This window comes from Erinaceus europaeus, chromosome 20, assembly GCF_950295315.1.
Source record: "Erinaceus europaeus chromosome 20, mEriEur2.1, whole genome shotgun sequence".
Lineage (NCBI taxonomy): Eukaryota > Metazoa > Chordata > Mammalia > Eulipotyphla > Erinaceidae > Erinaceus > Erinaceus europaeus.
In genome coordinates, this window is record NC_080181.1 from 13,581,943 (window position 1) to 13,605,744 (window position 23,802).

General features: G+C 58.7%; 1 protein-coding gene across 3 annotated transcripts; it reads left to right on the forward strand.

Moving 5' to 3' along the window:
* The first annotated feature begins 2,363 nt into the window (after positions 1 to 2,363).
* On the forward strand, positions 2,364 to 22,638 carry TRIM29 (tripartite motif containing 29). Of its 3 annotated transcripts, none has more exons than XM_060179905.1 (10): positions 2,364 to 3,348; positions 10,879 to 10,974; positions 11,537 to 11,770; positions 13,052 to 13,250; positions 15,091 to 15,192; positions 16,920 to 17,012; positions 17,890 to 17,985; positions 18,881 to 18,982; positions 19,955 to 20,031; positions 21,771 to 22,638. In XM_060179905.1, exons 1-10 carry the CDS (start codon positions 2,548 to 2,550, stop codon positions 21,831 to 21,833), a joined length of 1,863 nt encoding a protein of 620 aa, XP_060035888.1. In that variant the 5' UTR covers positions 2,364 to 2,547; the 3' UTR covers positions 21,834 to 22,638. The 3 variants fall into 3 exon arrangements, with proteins under 3 accessions (XP_060035888.1, XP_060035889.1, XP_007523636.1); XM_060179906.1 differs by having other exon boundaries at positions 18,884 to 18,982; XM_007523574.3 differs by lacking the exon at positions 18,881 to 18,982 and having other exon boundaries at positions 2,365 to 3,348.
* Positions 22,639 to 23,802: the final 1,164 nt, after the last annotated feature.

Below are 23,802 nucleotides of genomic sequence, written 5' to 3' on the forward strand. Positions count from 1 at the left end.
TTCCATTTCTCTCTGTCCTATCCAACAATAACAACATCAATGGCAACAATAACAGCCAAGGCAACACAATGTGAGAAAATGGCCTCCAGGAGCAGTGGATTCATAGTGCAGGGACCGAACTCCAGCAATGACCCTAGAGGCAAAAAATTAAAAAAAAAAGACAGTGTCGGCTGGAGGAGGCCATTGACCAGGTGGTTGCTGGCTCCACGCCCTGGACTTAGCCAGCAGGGATGCTGCGCCTATGACCAGAGCCGCTGTCTTCCCAGGTTTCTTTCTGGTCCTCCCTGTTCTGTTCTCCTCATAGCTTGTTCTCGCAGGGGGTGAGGGAGGGTGTGGATCGCCCCTATTTGCGATTCTTTTTTTTTTAAATCATCTTTATTGATTTATTGGACTGAGACAGCCAGAAATTGAGACGGAAGGGGAAGATAGGGAAAGAGAAAGAGAGACACCTGCAGCACTGCTTCACCACTCCAAGAGCTTTCCTCCTGCAGGGGGGGAACCAGGGTCCTTGCTCACTGTAACATGTACGTTCAGTCAGGTGCGCCACCACCGCCCTCCCCTGACTCTCTTTACCCCCTGCCCCAGGCAGGGGCCTGGCAAAGTTGGGCCTCCCTTTTGAGAAAGGGGTAAAACCCTAAGTACTTAGCCACCTTCAGGTATGTTTCAATCCAAAGGGGTTCCTGGGGGGGCCTGGGAGTGGTCCTGAGATGACAGGGACCCTCTGCCCCCCACCTTGAGAAGTCAGTTGGCTGCATACCCACTCTACCACACACCCCTCATTTAAAACTCTGGACTTTGTGAACCAAGCTTCTTTCTGCTCTGGCTCCTGGGAGCCACCACGGCAGAGGATTAGCCATGGGGCCTGAGGAGCCAAAGGAACAGGGGCTCGGGCACCTGACCTGGACAAGGGATGGAGACCTCCTCCAAGCGTGGCCCAGAATCTGCCCTCTGGCCACACCCACCCTGGTTCTACTCGACACAGCCAGAGACCCTGCCCTTCGCCTGTGGGTGGCGTTGGATTCCTGGAACCATGACAGTGGCACGTCCTGGCAGGAGCTGAGGGGCTCTACTTGGCAGCTGGACCCTCCCCGGCTCTGTGTTTATGTGATGGACATGCTAGAACTGCTCCCTCCTGTGGGTTTCTGCCTCCCGGCTATCGCAGGCCTCATCATGGAGGGTTCTCTGAGACCGTGATCTGGTCTGAAGGGGTAGGAGGATGGCTTTTCTCCTGAGTCATACAGCCAGGCCCATGGGGACAGAGGCAGGTGTTTGTGTGCGGGGACCCCTTCCCCTGGATGTCATCACTCAGGATCTCCCTTGTTTCTGCCTTTCTGGCCTCTGAAGCCTGGGCTGCCCTGACAGATGGGGCTCCCAGCAGTGTCTGGGGCCAAACACAAGTGTGACAACCTGGCTGTGGAGGTGTTGGTAGTGGTGATGGTGGTGGTGGTGGTGGTGGTGGTGGAGGACTCGAGTTTCCACAGCCTTCACCTCTCCTCCTAGCTCAGCCACTTGGCTCAGGGGAGGGGCCTGCTCACAGGCCCTGTTCCCTCACCTGTCATACAGGGATTCTGGAGCAGAGTGTTGAGGGGTTACACATGCAAGCAGACCCCGCCTCTGGGTGGTTGGACGAACATGCTGCTGCCTGCTCAAGGATCTGGGTTTGAGCTCCTGCTCCCCACCTGCAGGGGGGACGCTTCACAAGTGATGAAGTAGGTCTGCAGGTCTCTCTCTCTCTATCTCCTGCTCTCCACTCCATATTTCCCTCTTTTTAAAATTTCTCTCTGTCCTATCAAATAAAATATAAAGAAAGAAAGAAAGAAAGAAAGAAAGGAAAAAAGAAAGAAAAAAAAGCCACTGGGAGCTGTGGATTTGTAGTGTTGGCATTAAGCTCCAGAGACAACCCTGGTGGCAATAAACAACAACAATAAGCAAGCAGAGCTCAATAATTGGGAGTCACTTCATTGCAAACTCTGGAACACAGATAGTCAGAGGGAGCCCCTCTCTTCCCTACAGGATAGAAGCAGCCACTGTCCCAGGAAGGGGACTCTCTTCTCTGAGACCCTCCAACCAATGAGGACACTTGGCTCCAGTGACCCTGTTAGCAGCCCTCTGTCCCTTGGGCCTGTGTGGATACCTCAGCTTCTGCCCTGGGGACCACTGTTGAGGGCAGAGAGGCTCCCCCACTTTCCTGCCGAGAAGGTGTGTCAGACGGGGAAGCAGCCTAACTGGTTGCTGAGCTGTGGAAAATAATTAAACGTGGTGGTGGTTGGGGAGGGCAGAGGGAGATACATCTTGAAAGAACTGGGCTGGGTTTGAATGTTCCAGGCGTGGCCAGTTGTATAATTAGCCGCTCTGCTGGCTGGGAAGCCCTGCTCTGGCCCGTTGTGTCAGGGGTTCGTCTGCAGCTCCTCCTCTCCCTCCTCCTCGTGCTCCCCGGAGGAGGTGTGTCTCCAGGCTCCTGGGCTGTCTGCTCCACTCCCTGCCCAGACACCCGCCTGTGAGTTCACCCAGCCTGCAGCCCGAGCGCCCACCAGCCAAGTGACCCCAATGGAAGCCGCCGAAGCCTCCAGAAGCAACGGAGCCAGCCCAGAAGCCAGGGATGCCCGCAGCCCGCCCGGCCCTAACGGAGGCCTGGAGAACGGGGCCAAGGCCGAGGGCAAAGACGCCAAGGCCACCACCAATGGGCACGGCAGAGAGGCGGAGGGCAAGGGCCTGGGCAGCGCCCTCAAGGCCGGGGAGGGCAAGAGCTCGCTGTTCTCGGGGGGTGACTGGCGACGCCCCATCATCCAGTTCGTGGAGTCCGTGGACGACAAGGGCTCCAACTACTTCAGCATGGACTCTGGAGATGGCAAGCGCTCCCCCTATGCCGGGCTCCAGCTGGGGGCCGCCAAGAAGCCCCCAGTCTCCTTCGCCGACAAGGGGGAGTTGCGCAAGTCCATGTTCTCGGAGCCCCGCAAGCCCACGGTGACCATCGTGGAGCCCGAGGGCCGGCGCAACAGTTACCCTCGGGGCGACGGGGGGCTCCTCTCGCGCCCTAAGCCGGGCTCTGAGGAGGTGCTATGTGATTCCTGCATCGGCAACAAGCAGAAGGCCGTCAAGTCGTGCCTGGTGTGCCAGGCCTCCTTCTGCGAGCTGCACCTCAAGCCCCACCTGGAGGGCGCCGCCTTCCGCGACCACCAGCTGCTCGAGCCCATTGGCGACTTCGAGGCCCGCAAGTGCCCGCTGCATGGTAAGACCATGGAGCTCTTCTGCCAGACCGACCAGACCTGCATCTGCTACCTTTGCATGTTCCAGGAGCACAAGAACCATAGCACCGTGACGGTGGAGGAGGCCAAGGCCGAGAAGGAGGTACCCCTGCATCCCCACACCCGTTTCTCCACAGGTGGCTCCCCGGGGCCTGAGGCTCTAGTTTTCGCCACCTCCAGGTCCCCTCCCCAAAGCCCGGGGTTTCAGTGTATGTGTGTGTGTGTGTGGGGTGTGTGTCATAGGCAGGTCTGTGATGCCCTGAGGTCCCAGGAGACAGAAGCATCTCTTGGTAGTGTGAGCATGGTCTCAGAGCAGGGTGGGAGCTGGCTGATCAGAGAGCAGCACCCCCATCCCCCCAGAACCCTCCAGGCTGACCTCAGAGCTTGGCTCAACTGTTTGCTCTCGTGTATTTGTTCTGATTCCATTTTACTGATTTGTAAAAAGTATGGCATTTCAAGAGAACAGCTTCACACCTCTTTGTGTATATAGGATGGCCATAGATGCCACTAAAAATAGTCTACTTTAAAAAAAAAATTATTTATGAGAGACAGACACTGAGTACTGCTCCTTCCTGTGGTGCCAGGCATCAAACCCAGGGCCTCACACATGCCAGGTGTGCGCCCTGCCACTGAGCCGCCTCCCCGGCTCTGCTCCTTTATCATCTAAAGGAACCCTCTTCTTCTCCCACCCCTGACACCACCACCCCAGCATGGCTGGTTCCTGGGGAGTGGGGTTGTAGACAGGGAGGAAGGAATTGGTGTGGGGCTACATCATTGCCCTTTTTCTCTGCCCCTGGAGTCCACACTGGCAGTACAGGGTCTTCCCAGTGTTGTGACGGCTCCTACCCCCCTGCCCCCCGTCACCCCCCACCCCCACTGGGCCCTGTGTTTTGCTGAGAGTGGACATGCCAGTACCTGTCAGCCGACCCTGGTGCAGGCTGGGCTGTGTGGGTGGGGTGCACGTCAGACCTGCGTGCTCCTGGAAGGTGGGTGTTTCTGTGCGCGTGTGGATTGCTGCACAGGCTGCTGAATGCTGGACGTCAGAGTGTTCAGATGGGGAGGAGCAGAGGCCTGTGGAGGCTTGCCAGCAGGGCGCACCTGGGCTCCCAATTCTGGGTCAAAGGCTTGGCTGTGGCTGCCCATCCCTGTCCCCATATCCCCCAGAGGCCTGTTACTCTCTCTCCTCTCTTTTGTGGGGGGCTCCTGTCAGGTGGTGGTAACTGCTGTCCTCAGAATGGGGCAGCTGGTGCACCCCTCCCCAGCCCTACCGCCTGACCAGAAGTTATGTCTTTCCTCCCCTCAGCAAAGAGGAACAAAGGAGTGAGAAGCAGGAAGAGCTGTCAAGACCTGTTTTGGGAGCCTCCTTTGGCCCAGGAAGGAGAGGTCCCCAGTTGCAACCCCCACCCCCAAACCTAGCTTTGCTTGCAACTTGGTGCTGGGTGGTGAAGATGGGGTAGAGCTGTGGAGCCCAGCTGGGGAGTCTGAACAGGCCACCATCTGTCCCCACTGTGCTAAGAGAGCACAGAGCCTCAGGCAGGAGCTCTGGGACACTGTCAAGCTCTGTTGTGTCCTGGGTTTGGCCTTGAACTTGTGAGACCATAGACTGTTTCAGCTCTTACACTCAGTTTCCCCCTCTATGTGAAGCCAGATGATTGGACACAACTGGGGGGTGGGGTGGGGGCTCAGATTTCCCTGGGACTCTGGGGCTTGTCTTCAAGGCCTCACGGATGGGGACTGGTGGCCAGAAGTCAGAGATTCCCACCACAGCTGGCACAGGTTCTTACTAGTCTGCATGACAGGTAGAGCTTGCTTCTTAATGTCATCTGGAACAAGGGCATGCCCATGAAAGCAAAGCTAGGACAGATGGACAGCAGTGGGTCAGAGAATGTTTCACCGGGCACTGGGAACTGCTGTGGGATGCCCAGGCACAGCCTTAGGGCTCCGGGGAGCGTGATGTCGGTCAGCAGGCAGAGACCAGGGGCACTGACTAGCTGGGGCTCAGCTGCCCAGGACTGCATAGCTGGAAGCAAACAACAGCTGGCAGGGGCAGGCCGCCCAGCTGGGAGGGGTGTCAGCTAAGTGGCCAGCTTCCTCTCGCCCCTTGCAGGGCAACGAGGGGCAGACAGGAAGGGACTGGGCCACACTCCTGGAGTCTCGGGAAGAACTCCCTCAAGTTCTCTCCCAGCGTTTGAGGGCAATTCAGGGAGGGGTGGAGAAGAATAGGGTTCAGAAAATGTACACAACATGTCAAGGGGGCTTTTGTGGGAGACTGGTCCACAGGGTACCCCAATAGTGGGCTTCCATGCTGTGTATGCGTCTCTGTGTCTGTCTCTGTGTCTGTTTCTGTCTGTGTGTCTGTGTATGTCCGTGTGTGTCTATGTGTATTTGTGGGTTTTTGTGACTGTGTATGTGTGTCTGTGTGCCTATGTGTCTGTATGTGTGTCTGAGTGGTCTATGTGTCTGTGTATGTCTATGTATCTGTATTTCTATGTGTGTCTCTCTCTGTGTGTCTGTGTGTTTGTCTGTGTATGTGTTCATCTGCTGATAGACAGCAGCACAGCTAGGCAGGGAGAAGCAGTTTCTGCACTCAGGGACTGAGAACAGCAGGCATCTTGTGCAGGCTGGGCTCATCTGGAATGCCAGCTGAGAGGGCACTGCTCAGTGCAGGGCTAGTGGGCTGATGGATCAAAGTGATTGAGCATGTCAATCCCGGAATCCCGAGGAGGTGTCCCCTGCAGACCCAAACAGCACCCACACACGGCTTCTCACAACGAGCCCAGTCCAGAACCGGTTCGGCAGGGTGGCAGGCCTGTGATGTCAGTTCCATCTGGGTGCGTGGCATGAGGCTGTGGGTGACACCTGGTCGTGGGTGCCTATTGCTGGGGCCTCTGCTTTTCTGGGAGAGCCTGAGCAGAAGCCTGTGGGAAAGAGGTCATCAGGAGTGTCAGCAGGGCCCAGGGTCAGACTGCTCCTACTTGCACTCTTGGTGTCCTCAGGGGTCCCACAGCGCTCCATCCACTCCACATCTGTGACGCTGCTGAGCCAGCTGAGACCCACAAGGTGTCAGTGGCCATGACCACCCCTTTCTGGCCTTCCTTCTGCCTCTCCCAGGTCCCATCTGGGGCATCATGGGGGCCAGTTGTGGGTCTGGCACTCTCTGACTCTGTTTCCCTCGCCTGTCCTATGACTTTTTTTGTCTTGCCATCCAGTTGTTCCAGGGGCCAAGGTTCCTAGGTTCTGCTCCCACGACTGTGGGAGCTGTGCTGTGGGGTGGGATGAAGCAGGTGCAGACACTCGGGGACACTCCGCCAGGCTCCGTGCAGGACAGAGGTGGGAGCTGGGCTTCAGGCTGCGAGCCTGTCCTAGACTGAGCAGATTCACCTTCAGCATTTCATACTTGTTTTTAAGGGGAAAAATTGATTTATCGCAACAGAGGGGCAAAATACTGCTCTGTTGTATTACAGGTGTTGCTGGGGGTGGAACCTTTGACTTTGGGGGGGGGCAGGCATGTTGCTCTGCCAGGCTGAGCTGTCTCCCTGGCCCCTGACTTGGTGTCAATGACTCCTGGCAGTCATCCTCATGTCCAAATGGCCAGGGGTAGGGGTGGAAGCTGAGACACAGGTTCCTGGGCCTGTCTCCAGGGCAGGAGTTCCTGCTGGAGCAGGGACCCTGATCCCATCCTCTAGTATTGGGCTGTTTGACATCTAAGGAAATCTACTCCGGCATTTTAGATTCTTATCCTGGTAATTACCATTTGTCTGAGAGTACAAATTTGGCAATTAACTGGCTCATTTGGCAAATGTCACAGCCAAAGGCCCATCCGGTTAATTTGAAGCAGGGGAAGATGGAGGCCTTGGGGCCAGTACAGGGGGAGCCCCAGCAAATTCACCCCCAGCCCTGTGCCAGCCTCTGCTCTCAGGGCCGCCTCCGCTCCCCAAGGCTCAGAGGGATTTCAGGCCTGGTGGCCAGCCCTGCCCAGAGTGTCAGAGCAAGAGAGTGTGGGAGAAGGAAACAAAGAAAGCATTTAGGGACAGGCCTGGGCAGGGAGAAGAGGATGAGACAGGGAGGAGAAGGAAGTCAGGAGAGAGGTGAGCAGGGTGGAGCTTCAGGGAGCGGAGGCCTCAGACTAGACACTGGGGTTCCCCAGGTTTCAGAGGAGGAGAGGAGAGAGCTGGAACTCTCCTCCTGGGGAGGAAGAGGAAGGTGGCAGGGACAGCCACCAAATTGCACCATTGGCCAGGAGCTGGCAGGAGGCACAGAGGACATTCCGAGGCAATTGGCCTAGGTCTGGCTGCATCCCAGCTTCACAGGCCCTGGGTCCACCCTCTACAGATGGGCATCACTCCTTTCACTGCTAAAGGACAAGCGACAGCAGCCAGGAAGCCGCTCAGCAGGGAGAAGGCAGGACTGGCATGTGTGAGGGCCCAGGTTCTGTGCACCCCCTCTACCTGGCACCACTTGTGCCAGAGAGTGACGCTCTGGTCTCTTATTCGACTGATAATCATCCCTCAAGCCAATTTTCCAGAAAAGAAAACATTGACAAGCTCTCTGTAGTTCCACGAGCGACTTTCCTTCCAGTGCTGTAGAGGAAGCCAGCCCCTGCCTATGTCACTCTGTGCCCACACCCCCATTTGGCCTTTGCCTGCTCTGAGGAGTCCCCCTGCAAAAGGGGAAATGCCCAGAGATAGACAGATGCTAGAAGCCTGTCCTTCCACTGGAGATGCCCTCACCCTAGGGGCCAGAAGGACTGTTCTCCAAGTGCTAACTCCTAGCCCTGGCTCCTTCCGAGACCCTGATGTGCCCTGCACAGCTGTTCTTGGGGGCCCCTCCCAAGTTGTGTCTCGGTTTCCCTAAGTGTTCACAGAGCGAGGCAGTCTGGTCTCTCCCCCACCCACTGCTGCAGACATTGTGGCTCCGTGTTTGACCCTGCCCTGGTGCGTCCAGACCCGCCCCATGCCTCCTCCTGGCCGGCTGGTTGCTGCCCAAACCTCGCTCTCCTCTGCCACCTTGCCAGCCCCAGGCCACTCCCCACCCCTTTCTCTGCCCTTGGCCCTCGATGTCTCATCCTGTCTGCTTGTCCTTCCTTTGTACATGGTGCTCCCTACCTCCCTCCTGCTCAGGGGCCCATGCTCCCCCGGGGATGAGTTTCTTCACCTGCAGGCCCCACCTCCTCCTTTCCCTCCAGCTCTGCTCACCCTAGAAGCCGCTTCTCCACTGCTCACCTCCTCCCAAAAGTGGGCATCCACTCAGGAGAACTTGTCCACCTCCCACTCATTCTGCCCGTGCCTTGCTCTGCACTGTATCCTCCACGCAGTGCATGCACACAGCCCCCAGCCCTCGCCTGATGCACCTGCCACTCCAATTGGTCACTTTTCATGCTCAGCTGGCCGCCCCCGCAAAGCAAAGCAAAGCAAAGCAAAGCAAAGCAAAGCAAAGCAAAGCAAAGCAAAGCAAAGCAAAGCAAAGCAAAGCAAAACAACTTAAAGAACAAAACCACTGCAGATCTGGGAAACAATCCTGAGAGGCTGGCTCTCCTTTGGCCCACGTGCATGGTGCCTCTTGTGTTCCAGTGAGCACTGGACATAAACACAATAGCCTAAGTGAGAATAGACAGAGGCCTGAGAAGCAGCATTGGGGGCTCTGAAAGGCTGGGCTCCTTGAACATCAAAGAAAGGGTGTGTGTGTGGGGGGGTCTGTGCCCGGTTTCAGAGAGCTCCCATTCACCCCATAATCTCCCTGGGAGGTGACCCTCCCAGCCTGTGACAGGGACAGTTGAGGGCAAGGTAGCTGAAAGGGTGCCTTCCTGGAGGTGGCAATAGCTGGATTCAGACCTTGGACCCCCCCCCCCCCTGGGGGGAGCACCTCCTGGGCCTCCCTAACCCTGCCCCACCTGGACCCGGGCCTCTAATTTCTATCCATTGGGCCTTGTTTGGAGGAATTCTGGGGTGCGAGGGTGGAAGAGGTGAGAAGCTCTGTGTCCCGTGTCTCCCTGAGTGACTTCAAAGGCCTGGCTGGATGGCAGGTGACCGGGACAGCCTCTTGGTCCCCTCCCTAGGGCTCAGATCCACCCAGCAGGCCCGGCCTTCTCCTGACCTCCTGAGAGTGTGAGAGCTCACTACCCCCACCTACAGGGGAATCTAATGCTGCCCCATGAGCTGCCCCCTCCCCAGATGTCATCCCACTCTCCCTCCTGCCCCTGGCATCTCTCAGACTGTGAAGCTTCCAGCCTGCTGCTGGCAGGACACATGGCTCCTGAGGACAGAGCCACCTTTTGGGGAGCCCAGCAATGTGGGTGCAGGGTGATTTTTGAAATGGGGGCACCACTGCTATTATCCCTGGATGTTCCTTGTCCACCAGAATCTTAGCCACCTGACACCTTTCCTGAGGAACACAGGGGTGCTCTTTCTTGCCATCTGTCCATGACCCTGGTGACTACAGTGAGGTGCCACCCTCAGCACCCCTCTCTGGCCTAGAGGCACCTTTGGGAGCTATACCTTATCATCATAAAGAGCGTCACAGGCATCCTTGGCTTGTGACTTGGATCCTGACTGACTGCTCCTGGAATTCTTTACAAAGAAGGCAGGAGAAGAGGGCGCAGCCCTGAGCAGTGTGGTGGGGAGACTTGGAGCACCCCATAGCCCACTCACAAGTCCCCCTGCCAGTCCTGGTGGAGCTCACACACCTGTCTTCCTGCACTGCTTAAAGCATAGCCAACTGCATTTATTGAGAGAGAGAGAGAGAGAGAGAGAGAAAGAGAGAGAGAGAGAGGCAGAGAGAGGCACCACTACCCCAGCTCATGCATGGAAGGCGATGTTACCTGGAGCCCCAGGCAGGCAAGGTCTGGCAGCTAAGCTGCCCCCTACTACTGGGGTCTCTGAGCACCCCAGTGGGATGCCCCCACAGCACAAATGGAGCCTCTTGGCTTGGCTGAGTGGGACTGGCCTTGGCTTCCTCTCTTCTCTTTTTGTCTGCTGTAGCTGCTATTCAGAGAGGGGCATGCCCCCCCCTACCCCGTAGAAGGGAAATGACAGCCCACACTAGACCCCAGTGGCCTGTGTCCTCAAGCCAAACCTCCCTTTGTTTTCCCCCCTCCTCCCCTCCCCCACACCACTTTCTCCATGTCGCTCCTCCCCAAGGCCCCAGAGTGAAAGTCCCTGGCTGGCCCCAAGTGCAGACTGAGCAGTCTGTCTTTCCCACAAACCGGTTTAAAGCTGTGCCTGCTCAGACTGAGCCCTGCTGGCGGTAAGCTGGGCTCCTGCTTGCAACACAGGCCACAGCACTCCTGGGCCAGGCCACACCCCTCCCCAGCTTGAAAGAAGCAGATGCTCCCCTCCTAGTAGCTCAGGTCCACATTCTGGAGTGAAAACCCTACAAATGGGCCTGCAGGCTGGAGGAGGTTGGCAGAGGGTGGATGAGGCTAGGAGGCCAATCCCAGAGCCCTAGCTCCAGCCTGCTGGGTCCCCAGTCACCGGCAAGGTTCCTGGGACAGCTGGGGGCCCACTATGTGCTTGCTGAGTGGAGGGGCCAGACAGACGCTGGGGAGCCCTGCCTGCTGGGGTGGACCAGCACCTGGGCCCAGCTTCTCTACTTCTTCCAACCTGCTCCCTCTGACTACCTTCCCCCACCCTTGCAGACAGAGCTGTCCCTGCAGAAGGAGCAGCTGCAGCTCAAGATCATTGAGGTTGAGGACGAAGCAGAGAAGTGGCAGAAGGAGAAGGACCGCATCAAGGTGAGGGCCCAGGCCACCAGCCTTGGGGCTCTCACCCACCTGTCCTGCTGGGAAAGTGGGGGGTGGGGAGCAGGGGATGCAGGCCTTGAATCTGGTCTGAGGCCTCACAGTCACTGCCTGTGCTCCTCCCAGTCCTTCTGGCATCACCACCCATCCCCCTTCTGAGTCTGGGCCAGGTGTCTAGGGGGTGGCAACCTCTCCTTTTATATAAAGTCCCCAATGTATGTTCTCTCTGCCGTTGTGGCCACTGGTGTGCCCACCAGGGTCTGAGGGATCGCAGAGCTGCAGCCCCCGGTCTCTCAAGTCACTGACCCCTCTCTTGGCTGCGTGGACAGCCAGACACACCTGCACGGCTGAGGTTTCAGCCAGCATCTCTTGGCACAAGGGGATGGAGAGGAGTGAGCTGTAGGAAAACCAGACATTTGAAGCAGAACTGAGAAACATGATGATCAAGGGCTGCGGGGGGTGGGGGTGGGAAGAGGGGAGGTGGGGGCCGGAGGATGCTCCAGGGCCCAGGCCTCTGGATTAGAAGTGCCCTGCCTCTCAACCCCCCTGTACCCAGAGCTTCACCACCAACGAGAAGGCCATCCTGGAGCAGAACTTCCGGGACCTGGTGCAGGACCTGGAGAAGCAGAAGGAGGAGGTACGGGCCGCGCTGGAGCAGCGGGAGCAGGACGCCGTGGACCAGGTGAAGATCATCGTGGACGCGCTGGATGAGAGGGCCAAGGTGCTGCAGGAGGACAAGCAGACCCGCGAGCAACTGCACAGCATCAGCGACGCCGTACTCTTCCTGCAGGTGACGCCCTGCTCCTTCACTTCCCCTTGCTTCCCCGCTGTTGGCCAGTGTCCAGCCATCCAGCTGTCTTTCCATCCATCCATCCATCCATCCATCCATCCATCCATCCATCCATCCATCCATCCACCCATCCACCCATCCACCCATCCACCCATCCATCCATCAATCTATCCATCCATCCATCCACCAGCTTGTTTAACAGATAAGATCAGATACCCTTAGGGTGGCATGACCCCAGACTCCCAGCTCATTGATCCATGTACTTATCTATCCGTCCATCCACCTATCACCCACCTACCCATCCATTCATCCATCTACCTACCCACCCATCTACCCATCCATCAATTCATTCACTCACCCAGTCACCTACCCATCAATTTAAGTACCCACCCACCAGTCCATCCATCCATCCATCCATCCATCCATCCATCCATCCATCCATCCATCCGTTTGAGATTTCATCTCTTTGTTCATTTAATTTTCCCACCCAAGCCACCCTCTTACTCTTTTTGGAGATGGCACACAGATCCCACCTTGTGCCGACCTGAGCTAGTAGACTAGCAGGATGCCAAGCTAAGTAGAGAAGAGTCCTGTGACTGTCTGTCCTCGCTTTTGCATGGAGGGTAGAGTGGTGCTTGGAGCTGCATATTTGTTCTTCTTGATCTCATTGATCTTTCTGCCTGCCCACTCACCCATCTGTCCTCCTGCTCTCGAGGATGTTTTGGGCACTGCTGTGTGCCCTGTGTGCTGCTATTAGGTGGTGAGCGGAACAGAGAAACATAAAGCACAGCTCCCTCTCGCTGGAAGCTGCAATCCAGCAGGGCAGATAAGGCGTGCACAATTAGAGAACAATATAGGGGAGCGTGTAATTAATGATAGAGCGTGTGGCTCTGGAGATAAGTGCCTGTGGAAGCTCTGAGAAGGGCAGCAGGCTGGAGTCACCCCCACCAGCTTTGGGAGGAGGTGGAGCCTGATAGGAGGCCTTCTTGGGTGGGGGGTGGAGAAGGGCGGGAAAGTGCCAGGGCAGGACTGAGCACCACTGTGAGTGACCAGAACATTCAACTCAGCCCTCACCTTTCCTTAGAGCCTCTAGTCTCTCAGCAGGCTCTCAGGGGATCCTGTATCCCCACTCCCCACTTTGACCTAGGTATGTGTTGGGGATCTAGGATTCCCTGCAGGGTGCACCGGGAGTTGGGGAAGAGGGAGGGGTTGCAGAGAGGAAGGGGTCCCCGTGGCTCCTGCAGGCCCAGGGGCCACATGGTATCTCTCTTCTCTCGGCAGGAGTTCGGTGCCCTGATGAGCAATTACTCACTGCCCCCACCCCTGCCCACCTACCATGTCCTGCTGGAGGGGGAGGGCCTGGGGCAGCCACTAGGCAACTTCAAGGACGACCTGCTCAACGTGTGCATGCGCCATGTGGAGAAGATGTGCAAGGCGGACCTGAGCCGCAGCTTCATCGAGAGGAGCCACATGGACAACGGTGGGCCCCGCCCCAGACCTGGCCACCCATCCCACCCAAGGGTGCTGGATCAGGGTCCAGCTACCTCAGGCACTGAGCTCACTACAGAAGCTGAGCAGGCAGGGGGCTCCCCAGGCCCAGGTTGTAGTCATCCTCCACCCCCCCCCCCCAGCTTCCAGGCTGGGCTCACCCACCCTGTATCTGTGAGACCCATTCCAGCCTGGTGCTCACAGGCTGGACCAGGCTGGGGACAACTGTGCAGAGTGTCGGTGACTCACCCAGTCCCCCAAAGTCCTGCTGTCCCCACAGAGCCCAGCTGAATCAGACCAGAGGAAGCCTCCCACCTGAGAAACAGCCCCGTGAAGTCCTGTTTCTTTAGCTCCAGCTCAGTGCCTTCAGGGCTCTCAGCCTGGGCACTTTCCCCAAGACCCCGCCTGGTACACAGGCCCCACACCCGGCCTGGGGTATGCAGCCATCCAGCTCCAGGTGCCTCAGAGCAGGAGGCCTCGTCTTTGTTGTCCTGACGGAGCTTGGGGTCCTTCAGCACAAGAAGGGGTAACAGAGGGCAGAAGTGAGGGGCCCTTTGGGGTGTGTCTGTATCATGGTGAAGGCAACATGGAGGGTGCCCTAGCCCCACGGGGGACAACTCAGCCATAATAACAAGACCAGCTATGTCTGTGGACAATGGTGATGATGCCAGTGGTGACAGCTGCCCCTGACCCCGTGCTCCCCCTTCCTGTAGCTGCCACCCCGCGGGACACAGTACCCCTCACAGATGGGAAGGCCCTGAGAACGAGAAGCTCAGGGAGGGAGCTTGTAGGCTGACAGCTCAGGCTGGTGGTCACACAGCATCTGGGGTTCAGATCCACTGGAGGACCCACTCAGCGCAGGTCTGGCCAGATCTAGGGGATAAATCTGATGCCCAGGGGTACCTGTGAACAACCTTGGGGACCACCCAGCTCCAGGCCCCACTGGGCCGTTTCTGGGCTATGGTTGTGTTTTGGTGTGGCCGCTGGTGGTGTGGCTGGTGTGGGGATGGGTGCTGCTGACATCAGCGCCTGCACCTTGCCTTGGGCCCTGGATCACTGCCCGGCCCTCTGTCCTGCTGCTGCCTGTCCCTGAGAATTGGGTTTGACTGTAGGGGTGACTGCAGAGTGGCTTCATGCCCTCCCTGGCACCTGCCCACCGGGCCAGGGCCACCTCCATCCAGGAGAAGGCCGGGGTGGGGGGCAGAGGGAATCAGAATAGGAGGTATGGTTAGGAAGTGACAGGAACAAGGCCAAAGTGGTAGCTGGAGACAGTGAGCATGGAGCACAGGGTGTGTTTGGGTTTGGGGGTCCACTGGTGGGGGCAGGGAAACTTGAAAGGGGGGGAGGACAGTGACACTCCCTCTGTAGCTCTGTCCCCTCTGCTCAGCCTCCTCTGCTGAGTTGTTTGGGTCTGTGGCGGTGGAGAGAACCATGTTCACTCCCTTGGGGGATGGGGGGAGTTAACTGTGACTAGAACAGAGGCAGGAAGTGGGGACCAGAGCTCAAACCCCAACTCTTCCCTTGTTAGCCTTGCGACACTGGGCCTCAGTGTCCTTATCTGCCATGTGGGGTCTTCAGCCCATGGGCAAAGGCAGAGATCAAACAAAAAGCTGAGACCTCACCCTGGGATTGGGGAGGGGGAATTTGGGTTCAAAGAAAGAGATACACACCAAGGGGAGTGCTGCCCCAGGGGCCCAGGAAGCAGGGCTGGAGTGTGCACACCCTCCTGGCCCCACAGTAGCAGAGGGGACTGTCCTTCCTCTGGGGACAGGGACTGAGCCCAGGGACGCCCCAGGCCAGCTGCCCTCCCTGAGTGGCCTCTGCCCTCCCAGGCGGGGACCACCGTTACATGAACAACTATAGCAGCAGCTACAGCAGCGAGTGGAGTGCACCTGACACCATGAAGAGATACTCCATGTACCTGACTCCCAAGGGTAAGACCTCTAGCACCCGCTCTGCAGACTGCACTGGGCTCGGGGGTAGGGCAGGGCTTGAGGGGTGTGGCCTCCATCCTCAGGTGCCTTTGTCAACCCCTTTTGCTCCTTGAAGCTCCTGGTTCAGTCATGAAACTTGGCACCTTGAGCCCCCACCCCATCCCCCGGTCGATCCCTGACATGGGCCAGACCCTCTAGAGGGCTTGCAAGGCTGCTGGGATCCGTGGTTTGATCTGTGGGGGGGTGGGCCCCTTTTAGAACATCCTGCCCTCCAAAAGTAGGAGACTGCGCAGGCCTGGGTGCCCTGTGGAGACTTGTCACATTCTTTGCAGCTGCATCAAACCACAACAATGCCCGTTACATCAGGGCAGGGTGCTGGGTGCCAGCATCACAGGGCCGAGCATGGGGGTGTGGGGGCTGCAGGGACAGGGCCTGGGGATAGGGGCACAGGAGACTGGGGGAAGCAGAAAGGTTGGGGGCCCTGGTGTGGACCCCCTTCCCTCCCTCCACACTCGAGGCAGGAGGGGCTCGGCTTAGAGGGATGAGCTCAGTGGACAGGAACCTGGCTGCCCCACCCAGCACAAACAACTGGGCACGTGTGCAGCTGGGCTTCACACCCTGCATTCCTGGGCTGGGCCTGGCTCTGAGGAGGGTCCTCTCTTGTGTCTCTCTGGGGGCTTCCCCTGGAGAGGGGGACACCCAGATTTTTCTCGGCCAGGGTCCTCCTACCTTGCCTTCCACTGTGGGATGACATAGGGTCCCCTGATGACTCCCTTTGCTCTCAAAAAACTGCAGGATGGTAGTGGTGAGGGGTGCTGGTGGAGGAGAGCCGTGAGGGGGAAGAATCCAGATCCTCGGTGTCACCCTTCCACTGACCCCTGACCCCTCACCACCCCTATATGAGTTGAGGTGGTGTGTGGGGGGTTGGCGAGGATGGCAGCCAGCTCAGTCACTGTGAGTCAGGCTGGCATTGTGGGTGGAGGGAACAGGTTCATCTGGAGTCCCTACCCCTGAGCTAGGGACAGGAGGTGGGACCCCCTCACCACCTCACAGGCAAGGCCCAGGAGGTCAGGAGACCGAAAGGCCACTAGCCGAGTCTTTGGGGGCAGCAGGAGGCAGCGTGGGGGGGGGGTGGGGGCACTGTGGCTTCCCAGAAAGGTTAGTTTTCTAAGACTCCTCAAGAGACCAGTGCTGTCTCCTTATGGCAGGGACAGGGTGAGAGAGACCATCAGGAGGACTACAGATGTGGGCAGCCAGAGGGGCAGGTGGGTGAGTGGGCAGAGCAGCTAGGAGGGGAGGGGCGGGGAGCTAGAAAAGCATGGGTCTTGCTTTTGTTTTCCAGTCCAGATTATTATGAAAGTCTAGATTCAGGGGTGGGGCCACCTGTCCCTGGTGTGGGGGGCTCTTGGGAGATACTCATGGCAACATCAGCCCCAGCCCCCCACCCCCTGGGAACAAAGTCCTTGCTAGGCCAAGCCCCAATACCTTCACCCCACTTAGCCACTGGCCTCCTTCCTCATAAGCACCCCAATCCCAGCTTCTGGGGCTCTCCCCTGCAGGCTCTGGATCTGCGCCCCCCGCATGGAAGCCCTGCTCTCTGTCACTGAGCTTGCTGTCTGATCCAGTGTCGCTCAGCACCCCCTCCACAGATAACTCCCCAAAGTCTATGTGCCCCTCCAGCCAGAGGCCCTGGCCCCGGTTGAGCCTCACCCCTTCCTGCTCTGCAGGTGGGGCCCGCACCTCCTACCAGCCGGGGTCCCCCAGCCGTCTCTCCAAGGAGACCAACCAGAAGAACTTCAACAATCTCTACGGCACCAAAGGTGAGGCTGGCACAGCTGTGGGGTGCAGACCGAGGGCCTGGTTCCTGGTGAGGGTGGGGGGGCCATAGGTAGATGGGGGGGGTCCCATGGAGAGTAAATTGTGTGAGTACACTAGTGTGTTTGTACACCTGTGTGTCTGTGTGCATTGTGCATGTGTGTGTGTGCATGTAAGTCCCCCTCAGTCAGCCAGGGAGAGGCAGCAGGCACCCAGCTCTCTGTCTCAGGGTGTCCCTGAGGCTGGGACTGGGTAATGAGAACCCGGGGTGAGGAGTGGAGACCCCTCAGTGGATGCCGAGTGGGGGCTTTGCACCTTCATCTGAGGCCTTTGGAGATGTATTGGTGCTTTCTGATTTTAAATAATATTTTCTGGGGCCCAGACAGTAGTGTACTTGGTAGAGTGCCCATGTTATGTGCAAGGACCCAGGTTCAAGGCCCCACTTCCCACCTGCAGGAGGGAAGATTCTTGAATGTGGAAGCAAGGCTGCGGGTGTCTCTCTTTTCTCTCTCTCCATCTCTATCTCCCCCTCCCCTCTCATTTTCTCTGTCTCTCCAATACTACTACTACCACCACTACCACCACCACCACCACCACCACCACCACTACTAGAATTGTTACTAATTTATTATGTGAGAGAGGCCAGAGCACTACTCAGCTCTGGCATCTGTGGGGATGGAAGCTATGGCCTCCCTGGGGATGGAAGCTATGCCCTCCGCCCCATGCATGCAAGTCCTGCTCTCTGCCACTAGGCTTGCTTCCTGACCCAGAACTGATGCCTTAGAAGGACAACTCTGGCAGTGGGCAGGGTGGCTGGGCAGCAGGGGGCGGCAGGGGGGGCAGGGAATGCCCCAGAGCATGTGTGTCCTGGCCTGCCCGCAGGGAACTACACCTCACGGGTGTGGGAGTACACCTCCAGCATCCAGTCCTCCGACGACCAGCCCCCCGTGCAGGGCAATTCCTCCTTCTCCCTGAAAGGTGAGTTCGCACTCCAGGGACCTGGCTGGCCCCCCTGCCTGCCCTGTCAGCACACACCCCTCATCTTCTGAGAAGGGGGTCCTCATGCAGTGACAGCTTCAGGGAGCATGCCCCCCACACTACACCCTCAGGCTTAACATTCCCACCTCCCACTGCAGAGCGGGCTCCACCCTGGCCTCTGGCTGCTCCCAGCCTCGGGAATGCCAGGACTTGGGGTCACTCTGCCCCCACAAAGCTCAAGTCCTGCTGAGCTGCCTCTGGTAAAGGAGATACACAAGGGATCTCTCAGGCCTCCTTGCACCCTGGAACTCTGACAGGGCTCACAGGATCCCAGGTCTTGTCTCCTGGAGTTGGGGTGAGCCTGGGACCCTCAGGGAAGAGACAGCCTGGGGTGTGGGCAGCTTCTACACCTAGACATATGTCCTGCAGGGTAGGGGTATGCAGGGCAGGTAGACCCCTCGTCAACCTCAGAAGGGGGCTTTATCCCCTGTCTGCCCTTTCTGGCCTGGAGGGGGGGGTCCTAGTCAAGTTGATGGGTTATCTGAGATGACTAGCCTGGTGGGAAAGGGACAATGACCAGAGCCCTCAGGCCTTCAGGGACAGCCCCCTGACTCCCTGTGGGAAGTTTTACTGGAGAAGCTCCCCTTCTTGAACCCCCATATTCCCTAGGGACACGGATGTCCCCTACATGTTAGTCAGCACCAGGAGTGGCCTTGGAAGAGGGGGTAGGGGCTTGTGCAAGGGGTCTCCTGCCCCTACCTTACCTTGGAGGGCTCTCCCTCCCACCCCTGGGGCTGGGGAGGCAGAGAGCTGAGCAAAGGCTACAAGAATGACAGCACCCTTCTGATGGCCCCTGGACCCAGCCCCGAGCTGCTAATGCCTCTCTCTCTCCCAGCAGGCAGTGGCAAGGTCCCCTATCAGTTCACCACCCTGGGACAGGCCACCTCAGAGTTTTCCAAACCTCTGGACGTCGGTGGGCCATTTAGAAATAACCCTGGTACCATTTTGTCTCCTGGGCCCTACCTCTGCTCCCCAAGGCGGGTGCCTGGTGTTTGCTGGCACTTAGGGTGTCCTGGGCCCTTCTCCCCAGAGGCCTTGGAAGAGGGGTGCCTGCTGCCCACACCCCGCTGCCCTGGCTGGTCTGCAGGAACCCCTCCTCCTTCTCCTTTCTCTCGTGGTGCCCTGGGGTTTCCATTCTGGGAGCTGAGAAGTGAGGCCCGATCTCTCCCCTCACTCCAGCTGGGACCCGTGGATATAGGGAGAGATGGGTGCTAGCTGGGTCACCCCCTTCTCTGTGCCAGCCTGGGAAGCACCCAGAGACCTGGGTGCGTGTTGTGGGGATCTCAGGGCCATTGGCTCCCCCTCCAAGGCCAGGCCAGACAGCTGTCCAGCACCCCTCTCTGCCCTGTGGACTGATGGTCACCACAGGGTTCCTTCCAGAGCCGTCGGGTACAGGGAGAGGGGAAAAGACCCAGCCCCACCCTGTGTCAGGGTGCTTTTAGGTCCCACCTGTTGCTAAGAAGTAGTAGGGTGAAGGGGCCACCTCACTGGGCAGGAGAATCCTAAACATGGCCTTGGGTGTCCTGTAAGACTTGGGTTCAAACCTTGCTGCTGTTAGCTAGTTAGCATTGCAGCTTGGAGCAAAGGACTGACCTCCCGGAATGGGGGTGAGGACTCTGGTGCAAGGGGTGACTAGGGGCAGTTTTCCTGAGTGGGAGGCCTCATGGCCTGAACAGAGGGGTGGCACTGCCCTGTTGCCTGCCCCAGACTGCCCAGTCTCTCCTCCTGCCTGCCTGGACTCCCCATCCTATGTGGTACCCGCCTCTCCACTAGGCTGGCTCAGCAAGGACTGCATGGTGCTCAGGGCGGGACTTTGGAGGTGGCAGCTGTGTGGCTGTGGCCATGGAACCTGACCCTGGCCCAGCCACCTCTGACCAGAGCCCCCTTGTCCCCCACCCCTACCCCATAGGCTACCCCTCCATCATCCGTAGCCAGAGCCCCAAGGCCCAGCCCCAGACTTGGAAATCTGGCAAGCACACCATGATGGTGAGTGATGGTGCCGTGGGGGGTGTGGGGGGCCAGAAGGGAGGGGCAGGTAGCAGGGGCCTGAGACCATGGTGGTAGTAGGGGGAAGCTGATGACAGAGACTGTAGGCCTGGCCTTGCTCACTGTAAAGCAAGCAGGGGGAGTGGGCACCCAGCCTGACCCCCACCAACTCAGCCCAGAGGTAGGGGTGCTAGAGCCGGGGACCCCTCATGCCATAGCAGAAGCTGGGGGTTGGGATGGGGGTAGTTAGGAGCAGATGCACCTCAAGTGCAATGTCTAAGGAGTGTGAGTGGGGGCGAGGGATAAGGAGACACTCAGGGGAGCCATGTTCTTGTGGTCCTGTCCTGGGAGAAACAGGTCTCCCATACCTGTGGCCTTGACCCCTGTCCAGGCCCTAATGGCCAGGGGCTGCCCCTCCTCTGCTCTGCCTGAAGCCCCCTCCCCTCCAAATACTCTCTCCAGAGACCCAGATGGCGGTGACACCAGGCCTAGCTGGGGCGTCACTCTGTGTCCTTCTCTTGGAGGTCAACACACAGGGTTGGGGGGAGAGGGGTGCTCTGAGCCACTGGTGGCGGTGATGGGAGCTGGAGTAATTGGAAAGTATCTAATTTGCTGGCGGTGGAGCTCCGTGATCACATGTGTAATTTGGAGCTGGACCCAGGGGCGCTGAGACCTGGAGCTGCACTCAGCAGATACCGGAGAGCTCAGGCCAGCCTTCCGGGTTCTGCCCCCTGCTGCCCACCCCCCACTATCCCAGCAGAGAACCCCCATACCCCCCACAGTGATGGAGAACGGAGGTGGGATGTGGGCTCAGGGGGCTGGCACGACAGCTGGGACACCACTCTGGCCCCAGCCCACTCACTAACACGGCGGCCTCCTAGGACTCAGTTTTCTTCTGTGCCTCAGTTTCCCTAGCCGTCACATGAGCCAGATGGCTGGGTGACTTCATGACCCCTCCAAGTCTCACATGTCATGACCCTGAGCTGGGGAGGGGGCTCTGGGGGTGAGTTGGGGTGGCCTGCCTGAAGCTCCTGGGTCTCTGTCTGCTCCCTGTTCTCCAACCTGGCACTTCTGTCAGCAGGCCTTCGGTACCACAGGCTGAGGACCTGAGTACTGTGGTGACTTGGGGGAGGGATTGCTTCCTCCCTTCAGTTAACAGTGTTGTACCAAGGCAAGCAGCACTTCTCCCTTCCACTGGGGGTGACACCTGGGGTCCTGCTGGCATGGCTGGGAAGCGGCCAGCTCTCACTTCCTTTCACAGAGGTGATAGCTGGGGCAGGTGGCTGGGCTGCTCCCAAGAGATACCCCACCCCTGTGTCCTGATGAGGGAGGCCAAGGGGCTGGGGCTCTGGCCCCTCCCCAAGAGTAGGAGCAAACATGGAAAGCCTTGGGTCTCAAGAAGATGTGGAGACAGGGTCTTGGGGGGGGGTGCTGGAGCCACACTGCTGGGGCTCAGACCCCATCCCTCTGCCACCCAGCTGCTCTACCTCTCTGAGCCTTGGCACATCCATCCATGAGACGGGCATGATCTGAGTGGCTCTGGGATGTTCCCTGGGGGAGGTGAGAGGAAGGGGGAAGTGTGGAGAGAAAGGCTGATAGGGATTGACTGAGGTTCAAAGTTACGAACCCCCCACCCCCAACCAAACTGCCGGGGTGAAGCCTCAGCAGGTGTGGTGAGGGCTGCTGTGGGAGTACACTGGCTCCTCCCCTTACCTGCTTCTCCCCTGCAACCTCTGCAGTCTCACTACCGTCCCTTCTACGTGAACAAAGGCAACAGCATGGGCTCCAACGAGGCACCCTGAGCCCAGAGGGGACATCACCTGGCCACCCCACCCCTGCTCCTGCCTTCTAAGCTGCTCTCATCACTGGGGGCTGGCTGCCCCACTGGCCTCCACACCCTGCCTGCTTCCCCGTGCTGGGGCTTCCCCTGGGCCAGGACCTTCCTCTTGGGGGTGGCTGGGACAGTGGCTGTTGGCCTTCTCCCCGGGGGTGTGTGGCTATGACAGCACCCCCTCTTGCAGCCAGGGTCCCCACAGAGGGACACCTCAGTGTCTCTGCCCTGTTTACCTCCCCCACCCTCTGCACCCACTCTAAGAGGGGTTCTCCAAGCTGTGGGGGGGTAGCCCTCAGCCACCACCCCATCCTCCCTCCCTCTTGCTCAGTCTAGCCTGCAGGCAGGTGCTGGCTCAGCCGCCCAAGGGCGAGGTCCCTGACACACAGACCTAGCACAGTGGCGGAGCATGGGCCTCACACACTGCCAACAGCTAGAGCTGAGTGGCGCTCTGGTTGGAAAACCAAACCTGAACAAGAATCTCATTAGCTGCTAACTGTGGGTGCTGGGGAGCATGGGCAGGATGGTGGCTGGGCTGGGGCACAGGGCCCCCACAGCTGCTCTACCAGCCCCCCTTTACCTTGGCTGCTCCCCTTCATGCTGTCATGGGGCCCTGGGGTCAGGCAAAGAGACCAAGGCAGGAGCTGCAAGGTGGGGTCTCCCTCCCTCAGGGGAGGTTTTGGGAGGTGGGCTGGCTTGCAGAGGTGGGAGGTGGGAGGTGGGGGGGTGGCATTTGGCTTGGGCTTCCCCCTCCTGAATAAATTGTTGATGACCTACCTGTGTGAGCCCGAGTTTCTCTGAGGGACCCAGACATGGCCACCCCGAGAGTGTCCCAGTCTCTACAGGGTCCCTAGGGAATAAGGACATGGGGTTCTCTCCAAGGGGAGACTTGGGGAGCAGTGATCAGAGCAAGGATGGCAAATTGGACTTGGCCCCAAGTTGGGGTTCTGGGGGAAACTGTGCTGAGAACCAAGTGGATGGGACTTCCGAGTTCTCTGGGGCCAGCCCACTTGCCCCATCTGTCCCCCAGCTCCTCACTTCTACCCCCCCCAACACACAGGCCTTTACCAGACTCCTCCTCCTGGAGGGGCTGGCCAGCTGTGTCCAAGCACTGCTCTGCTGAGCTAACAACTGCAACAAGTCAGCACCCAACCCTGGGCTGGGCTCCATTCTGTCCTTGTTAGGCTGAGCATGAGACGGGCAGCAGGGTGGCAGGGGGAACACCAGCAGGGGCCATGCAGTTCTGAGGCCTGGCCAGCAGGTGACACTATTTCCCAATAGTTCATTGGCACCAAGCTCCCTTGGCAGCTTGCAGTCAGGACTGGACTTCACCTCTCCCCGGGGAGCAGACCCTTCCTGCTGCTGCATTAGCCAAATAGCCCCTCCTGAGCTGTGGGGTGTGTGTTTAACGAACAGCTGCCTCCCAGATAAGCAGGGAGGAGGGGGCGCCCAGCCCAGTCCACGAAACTCTGTCCAATGGGGCATGGGTAGGAGCCCCCCAGTGGGCACTACTGCCCTCAGGCCCACTCTGGGCTGTCTGGGAGTATTGGGTGGGCACCCTGCTTCAGGGGAGGGGAAACTGGGGTTCAGTTCCCACTTGGAAGGGCACTTGTATTTTCTCCTGGTCACGTTGGTAGAAGTTTACAAAGAGGAAAGTTGGGGTTCTGGAATCATTGTTGGGGGTTGGGTACTCTGAGGTGGAGGTGAGGGTCATCCCTGTTCCCCCCATCCACCATCACACTTCAGGCGTCCTCCAAGAGCCCCTTCTTGGGGTAGGTCCCCAAACTCCCCAGGGAGGGAAAGGAGCCGGGAGAAGCGGCAGAGCTGGACTCCGGTGCTCAGGCAAGGAAGCCCCGTGTCAACACAGTCAGCCACAGAGACCATCCCCAGGTGCCCTGGGACCTCATACCCTCTGTGGGGGCCCTCCTCGTGCAGGGGGG